Source organism: Pseudomyrmex gracilis, unplaced genomic scaffold (assembly GCF_002006095.1).
Source record: "Pseudomyrmex gracilis isolate BER0280 unplaced genomic scaffold, ASM200609v1 scaffold_273, whole genome shotgun sequence".
Classification (NCBI taxonomy): Eukaryota; Metazoa; Arthropoda; class Insecta; order Hymenoptera; family Formicidae; genus Pseudomyrmex; species Pseudomyrmex gracilis.
The window spans coordinates 171,611-180,545 of NW_018020857.1; the positions used below are offsets into that span (position 1 = coordinate 171,611).

At 28.7% G+C, this 8,935-nt stretch overlaps 1 protein-coding gene across 1 annotated transcript; it reads right to left on the bottom strand.

Annotated features, from left to right (window-relative positions):
* Positions 1-2,471: 2,471 nt before the first annotated feature.
* On the bottom strand, positions 2,472-7,749 carry LOC109859639 (glutamyl aminopeptidase-like). Its single transcript, XM_020438073.1, has 10 exons — positions 7,686-7,749; positions 7,116-7,571; positions 6,836-7,019; positions 5,816-5,966; positions 5,475-5,568; positions 4,924-5,315; positions 4,445-4,761; positions 3,960-4,147; positions 3,273-3,578; positions 2,472-2,601 (listed from the first exon to the last, which is right to left on the bottom strand). The coding sequence occupies exons 1-10, from the start codon at positions 7,724-7,726 to the stop codon at positions 2,472-2,474; spliced, it is 2,259 nt and encodes a 752-aa protein (XP_020293662.1). The 5' UTR covers positions 7,727-7,749.
* Between the last annotated feature and the right edge of the window lie 1,186 nt (positions 7,750-8,935).

Sequence of the window (8,935 nt, forward strand, 5' to 3'; positions counted from 1 at the left end):
AAATGCATACTGACTTTTTCTCAATTTTTGACAAATATTATTTACCAAATTTAATTTCGACAAAACTGTTGCGTTATGGCAAATCATTTTAGTGCAATCATTGCAAGATCGTCGTTATTCATGATGCCAGTTTTGTGCAATATCTTCACAATTTGACTATTAGGGCATACATCATACACGTGATTGATAAGAAAATAACATTTTAGCAAGCAGCATCAGAATTTAAGGAGTATAGTCAAGTGTCATCTCTTTTTATATTATCATTTAATATTTTATGCGAGGGACAATTGTTTAAAAATAAAAAGTATTATTTTAGATATATTTTAATAAGTGTTTACAAAAACGGACCCAGCCTTGATAAGCTTCCGACAACATTTTGTCAAATAAAAAGTTGTCCTTTTGTATTTAGTCAAAAATACGCATTTTCAAGGATAACAGGTTGTTCTGAATCATTTTGTATAGTAAAAATAGTAAAATTGAGATAATATTTTTATTTCTGAGCAATAAATTATGAGCAGCAGACAACTGCTAGCAAAGAAAAATGTTATCTACATATAATGAATACTTCTTTTTACTTACATAGAAGAAAATAATAATATTTATCGCGGAGAGCAGAGGCTTCTCATCTTCCTTCAAGGTGCTCGCTTCGCTACAAACCGCCGAATACAGATGTATGCTAGATGTATGCCATTAATCTTATACTGACAATCATACTCGCCTACAGAATCAGGACCATCGCTTTCGACGCGCTCATTGGTTCACATTTTTTAATTCTTATCTCACTAACTATTGCGAATTTCGCAAAATGGCAAATAACTTTTCGATTCAATTTCACTCACTCTATCTCCATACTTCAGCTGTGTCAAAATTTCACGGACACTCTGTATATACAGGGTGTCCAAGAATTGATGTAACACTTCTCGTGAACAAATAGAAGGAGTAAAACTGAGTCGATAAGTCCTATACAATTTTGCTAGATTTGCAATAGTTACCGAGATTTTAATTAACAAAGTTCAGCTAATAAGCATGCATCGGGCTGTCTTACTCGCTTAAGACAGCCCAGTGCGCTTCGCGCGCGGTGTTACTTGTAACAGCATATGGGAGGAGCTACTATAACAGCATATACTACAACATATACATATTAAAATGTAATTGTGCGAAGCGCGCCGGGCTGTCCTACGCGCGTAAGATAGCCCGATGCACGCTTATTCGCGGATCTTTATTAATTAAAATTTCGGTAACTATTGCGAATCTAGCAAAATGGTATAGGACTTATCGATTTAGTTTTACTTCTTCTACCTGTCTACGAGAGATTTTACACTAATTGTTGGACACCCTGTATATACATACATATATGTATACAATGTATGTATATATGTTTTAATGTTCTTGCTTTTAGAGATATTGAAATAAAAGAAATATGAACTTGATGAAAAGTAACAAAAGAATTTTATTATGTAAATGCTCATTTTATTATATGTAATAATTCTGTAATAATAATTATTGTTTATCTTATAATACAACTCAATATAGGTTTATTTCTACATACAGTTTTAACTTTTATATATAATTTTAGTGTGTTTTTTTGGTATTTACCAAATGCTCTATTCATATACGTGCAGGTTGCTATACTTAAATATATCGTAATATCGTTATGTAATAGAAATTATTGTATTAAAAACTTGATTTTATTTTATGAACATCTTGCTCGCATTATTAAATATAATAAAATCAGTACAATATTTCCGATTTTAATTATAATTAATAAGAATTTTTGTGTCATAAAATAAGGTTACACTTTTTAAATAAAAGTAACTCTAGGTTTAAACTAAATGCACTAAAATGCTCTGTTTGTTTAAATAAAATTGCACTAAATTGTAAAAAGTAACCTTAGTTTTCCTTGCTTTTGTACTTAAGTATATCGTAAACTTTACGAAAACTGTCATAATGCTACATTGCACTTAAAAATTTCCGACGAGATTGAGCTTTTTTTATAATGACGTCCAGCAAGAATATTGCCTAAAAACAATTACAAAATTTATTTATCATAATACATTTTGTATAGTTTTGCATAAATGTTTAGAACACAAATTATATAAAGTAACAAACAAAACCAAAGTAACAGTTTTGTATAAACATATTTTAAATTTAAACAAAAAAACAACAAACATAGATACAAAACTAAATACTATTAAAATCATGATTAAAAAAATTAAAATACTATTTCGCATATTTTACAAAATCAAAATATACCGTGTCTTTGGTGTAATCGTGGTTTAGCAGTTCTACAAAGAGCAATTCGGTGTCGGTGATCTAAAACCATCGTATGATATTAATATTGAATGTAATGTGGAAAACTCATTATCATGATATTCTTTAAGTATATTACGCTATATAGATAACTAATATAATTATAATAATATTTCCATGCATATTAATACATATTCATAAAAAAGAGAAATAGTTTACATTTATAGTACAAGTAACCGATTATGTTCACACAACGTTACCTTTTCAAGACCTTCATCTGAATATATGTGATTAATACGAAAACTCATAACTGCAAGTATGCTTATGTTTCTTTCAAATGATGCATACATACTAAATAATTAGTACAAAAAATATGTTAGTAGAATGACAATATTCTTATAAAATGACATAAAAAATAATGTATCAATTAAATACATCTAATATTGGAATGCTGATTATGTACAATAGATTATATGTAAATATACAACTCTAATTGGGAAATTGTAAAAATATTGCACAAAAATGGCATCATGAATAAGGACAATGATTGCAAGATGATTCGCAATAACGCAACAGTTTTATCAAAATAAATGTTTGTAACTAATATTTGCCAAAAATCAGAAAAAAGTCGTTATGCATTTTCATAAGCATATACATAAAGTAATTTCATTTCTTCATATGCAATTATATTTCTACGTGACTTAAACATGACATAACTAAAATTTTTTTCTCANGTATTGAACAATTTTTTTTTACATTTAATTGTGCAAATATGCTGCTAAGATGGTTTGCCATATCATTATTGTTTTGCCGGAAAAGTATTTAAAAATTAATTTTGCATACAGTTACAAATATTGTATACAAAATCAATGTTTTTACATTTCTTTCTCACAATATATCTATATAATTGCAAATCAGAAGTTTCATGCAAAAGATTTTTTCACATAATAAATGTTTTTTTATCGGAGAATATGTACATATAAAACAAAACTTAACAATTGTATATAGATAACTTTGTTTACCTTGAATATTTATCTTGTGTTTTGCTTATTATACTATTCGGTAAACAACAATCTTCTACATGTCTTGCAATAATATCAAAAAATATGGTAACGGAATCACTTTCTTTTAGTAAATTATGTTTTAGTGCAAAACCAAAAGATTCCACACTCTGATTCAGTCCAGAACAAGAGAAAAGATGAAAGAAGTGTTGGTGTTTCTCTTGTGACAAGTAAATGTCCTGTATTTTATGCCACAACATCTTATCAGTTATAAGTTTTAACATCAATCCTTGGCAATACATCCAGTTCTGCCAATTTGGCAACAGTCTGCAAATACTTACAAAAATGTATAATTCTACTCACACAATTGTCATTCAAGTTGTGTTACTTTTCTTCTGATATCGTAACGACGTATCAACACTCATGTCACAGTTGCAATATCGTACATTATAATCGTAGAAGCAAGGCGTCCTTTCGACGTCTTATTCAAACATCTTTATATAAAAATATATGTAAGTATAATGTATACATCTATATATTTTATATAAACAAATGTGATACTGATTAGAAAATAATTTACTCGCAAGTATCTAGTGTTTTTACAAAATCATAATACTGTATCAAGTCTCAGGTAACAGTTCGGTAATATTATGTATAATATATTAACAGCAAAGTAACGTTATACAGACGAGAAATAGAAAATCGTACCTGTATTGTACAGGATTTTCTAAATGCCACTGTAATATAGCATTAATATGTTCTTTGCACCGTAAGCCACCAAGAATGCATGTCCATTTTAAAACTTCGTGATATACTTGATTACTGACAGTATTCTCGGAAACATTTTTATGTAATATATTTTTCAGAAAAATATTCAATAGTTTTACAACTTTAGTCTATAAACAAAGTGTAACGAGTATTAATATATTTTGATTACTCTGTAAATCCTTAGTAAATTAAAAACATGTTTATTAAGAATCATTGCTTAGTAATTATTGTTTTATAAAGTTTCTTAGTTACTTTTGTAAATTACTTTATACTGTTTTTTTTGTCAGGTGATCAAAGACAACTGCAGAAGGAAACGTAACTTCTAAACTGTATATTATAAAACTAGTTCAGTGAAAGTTTCTTTTATTTAGTTGATTAGGATTATTTACTTTTGTTCTTTCTTAGTGCACTGGAAAATTATGTACCTTGATCTTTGACCTTTTCGGTAATGGAAAAATCTTTGATATGTATTGAAGAGTTGTAAATATGGAATGCCACACTATGTACGAATTCTTTCTGCGAACTACATTGCTTGCAAGATTGAAAAAAATGTCTATGTTATTCCTTTTTGCAGCATATACGTTATACTTTGTATTTTGTATTAAAAAATAAAAAGCATCGTCGAGAATTTGTGCTAAAGAGACGTCAGATAATTTATACGCTTCCGAAGTCTTAGACTTTTTACTTTTCAAAAAGAGGGCAATATTTTCCCAAGATTTACGATCATAGTTGACGCGATATCCTACACCAATTTGTTTATACATAAATATTTATAAAATAAACAAAAAACATCGAAAACGAAAACAATAGAGAAAATTAGGTAAAGTAAACAAATTAGTAAAAACATTAAATATACTATTTACAGAATACATAGAATATAACAAAGTTTTTTTTATTGTATTACCATTGTGCCCTGTGATTATGATAAAATCATCTTCCTTAATATACGGAACAAAGTTACTTATTCCGTTTGGTTCTATATATTTATAATGATTAGTAATAGACACATTTTTTGCTATTGGTACATAGGTTACAGGTATCCACCATTTATATGCACACAGATCCTTTTGTTTAACTGCAACACAATCTTGAACTATAATTTCTAGAGATTGTGTATCATTGTCCCGGTTTACTTGTACCAGGGGATAGCCAGTTTGTTCTATCCATGTAGTTATCACATTTTTTATATCTTCATTCTTTAATCGGATGTTTTCAATTATGGCCGGCACAAACATTAAATCGCTCCATACATTCTCGAGAATAGACTGAAGATTATATGTCTCACTGGATGTACTACTATAAGTGACAACAGATAGCAAAACAGAAACTATATCGGTTTTAATTGTATTAAACGTAATAAATATTTGAAGATTTGTATACCTTACTTATAAAATCATGCTTAAACCCACACTTTCTCTCTTTAATCATTGCTTTATATAAAGGTATAATACTTACGTGTTATATAACTTTATCGCGTTATCAAAAATAAAGTTGTATAGTACATCTGGATTACGGAATAAGCTATTAATCATATAGAAAATAGTGAATACTAAAACATAATTCGGAATGTGTGAACGTTATTCAATTATGATCAAAAACCTATGTAAATAATTGTTGATAAATGCATACAATGAAAATTGGATGACTCTAATTTATAATTTGATGATGTATTCGCAAACATTATAATGTATATTTTTATTCTTCGTATATCTATGAGATATATAAACGTAGGTTTTATATTGTTACGCAAATTTTTAAGCACACAATTAAAAGTTGTAAATATCGTTTTTCCTTACTTTTTTCTCTCCACATTTTACTAAAAGTTACGTTGTGTAAAAGTCGATTTTTTTGTAGTGGTAAATCATATTCAATAAAAGCTTGTGTATAGTCAAAAACCATTCGTCGTGTCTGTACCACAATCGACATCAGTAAAGTCTCACTGTAAATCTACCAAAAGTTTACATGAATACGCATATGTATAGGTTAGCTTCGTTCTTTCTATTTAGGTGAACTTAGTAATACAAAGTTATAGTGCTAAATTTTTGGTATCAAGTATAGAAATCCTTCTAGTATAAGCAAATTATGATTACTAACATTAGTCAAGAAGTTTTGTGTATAATATAAACATTAAAAAAGCAATGTGACAATAACATATTTTACCAAAATGTCTGAAATCACTACATAATACATATGCCGGGAATAAACTATGCGCGCATTCGCGATTCGTGATTCGCAATTCGTAGCGATGCGCTACGTAGCTACGTAGTAGTCACGCGAATACACGCAAAAAGTGTGTTTGTATAATCGCGAATTGCGAATCACGAATCGCGAATGGGCGCATAGTTTATTCCCGGCAATACTAGTATTCTTCTCTTTCGGTTTGCATTAAATATCTATGTGAAAATTATGTGATCATATAGGATTATATGTGAATCGGATACAATCTTGTATGATCGTGTGAACTTTTATATAAGTTAAATATGATTTTACATAAGTCAAATATGATTTTATGCGATCGCGTAAAATCAGATCCAAATTTTGGCGCGATCTGATTTTATATAATCATATATAAATATAAGAAATCATATACTATCGGACATAATTTTATGTATTTATATATGATCATATGAAATCAGATCGCGCCAGATTTTGGATCTGATTTTACGCGATCGCATAAAATCATATTTGACTTAGATAAAAGATTATACGCTCATACAAAATTACTTCCACTTTACATATAATCCTACATGAGATTACATGATTTTTTATTTTTTCTCGGGATATAAAAGCTACAGATTTACAAATGCAAGTATTACCTGATCGACTACATAAACTCCGTAAAATGTAAAAAATCCTTCGATAAACCAAGAATCAGACTGTTTAAGTGTAATTAACCAATTACTGAATGCTTCTTGTATCACACTGCGTGCAACCAAACATGTTACTTCTGTTTTTCTTCTAAACGAATCAATTTCTTTATTGTATGCAATATCAGCGTCTCTAAACATTTACATGTTTTTAATGGAATATTGTTATTGTAGACATGTGTAAATTTGTTCACAAACTCATTTTAGAATATTGAGATATGTATCTTACTTAAAAAAAACAAGTCCAGTAGTTACTACAGTTTCATAATAGCTAGAGTTCACTGGAAGTATTACATACTGCACATATGGTGTTCCTATGATATCCTTCCATTTGTTTCTGATAAACTTCGTGATGTCATTAACTCGAGATCGTGCGTATGTAGTGTCATTTATTACTTGTAATCTGCTTTTTACAGAAATTGTACTTAACACTAAAATGACACTTTCATAAGGTAGAACTGCTATTGCTACCAATTGAGTGGACATTACAGATGTACTAGGAAATGAAGTGTAGTATGAAGTATAGAACTTATTTCTTTCAAAAATTCGATCACCAGGCATATGTGAGAGAACTGTTTCATCAATGTAGTCATGGTTAATTTGAATAGTAAAGGTGGCCTTAGTTGCGGGATTTTCCCAATATGGAAATATCCATTCAGCGGGAATACGCGGTAATATCAAATATCTATATAATGGAAAACGTTGTTCTTAGTAATTTGTTCCTTAAACATTTTATAACTCCTATTGCAACAGGATAAAAGAAAAAATATTTTCTGCATTAATACATAATTACACATACTTTTTTATTTTAGTTTTATCAAGAAATGGATAAATCGTCATAACTTTATCTAAACTGCACTTATATTTTGCAGATATCCACAATCTATGTTTATTTCCTATTTGTTGTTGTATTCTAAAGTGTTCTCTATTATGGTTAATGAAGCTGATGTTCAAGGTTTTGAATCGATCGTCCGAAAAAAATGGCAAATCTTTTGTTTCCGAAAAAAATGGAAAATTAAAAAAAATATCAGTCATGATGTTAATTTTCGGTTGTTCGCAGTAACGTCCGAAATAAACTTTTATGTTTTGCAGTGGACATTGAACGTTCAATTCAACAAGAGAATCAACAATTAGAGAATTTTTTTGTACTTCCACAGAAATATTCAGAATATATTCCCTCGGTTCTATACAGTGCGGAGGAAAATTCTCATCAGCAAAAGTAGCAATTTCGTTGACACTTAAAAGGTATATAGTTCCAAGAACTGTAAGCATCTGTGTTGTTAGTATCTATAAAATAATTTTGTACGAGTATCGTATAATTTTGAACAAGAAAAACACATGTTATTAAAATCACAATTATAACACAAAAAGTATTATATAAAAAAGAATTACTAATTGCTGTTTTAAATACATAAATGTCAAATATGATTGTATGCAAATATGTATCTTTCTTTTTGCGAATAGTTTTTACTAACAATTTTTGAAGATCATAAAATATTAAGCATAAAGGTATGTGTTTTTCAAACAATAAGCTACAGCGTCTTTATTTTTATCACACACACGACATTATTTGTTATTGTTGTATGTTTTATCCGATATACATAATTAGAAGCACATGAGTGCAGATTGTGTGTTCGACAAATTCGATATTCACCTAATAAAATCACGTTTGAGAAAACTTCTTAATTTGTGTTTAATACATTTTAAATGAAATAAGGTGAATAGTACAACATTGAAAAAAACTTATTAATGCATTGTAACAGTATACACCAATTATTATTTGCTAAGAATTATTCTATAGCAATTACTATATCCTAAAGATATTAATGTTCAAAAATTTTACTTATATACTTAGTTTTAATTCACATTAACTATATAGATAAATTAAAGATTTCGAAGTCTGTAGTCCACCGGTGATGTTTGGTGAAAGAAAGATTTCATTCGTTTGTTTTCGCATACTCATGTTTGTATTGTTTGTGTGACTTTCCTTGACATGGCTGTTGACATGTACTCACTGTCTTTTGAGATTGTAATGTACGTTACACATTT

Coding starts and splice junctions, on each gene's coding strand:
- LOC109859639 (XM_020438073.1), bottom strand. CDS start 7,726: ATGACGATTTATCCATTTCTTGATAAAACTAAAATAAAAAA. Junction 4,762..4,923: donor CATAATCACAGGGCACAATG/GTAATACAATAA, acceptor AAATTGGTGTAG/GATATCGCGTCAACTATGAT. Junction 4,148..4,444: donor CGAAAAGGTCAAAGATCAAG/GTACATAATTTT, acceptor CTTTGTTTATAG/ACTAAAGTTGTAAAACTATT.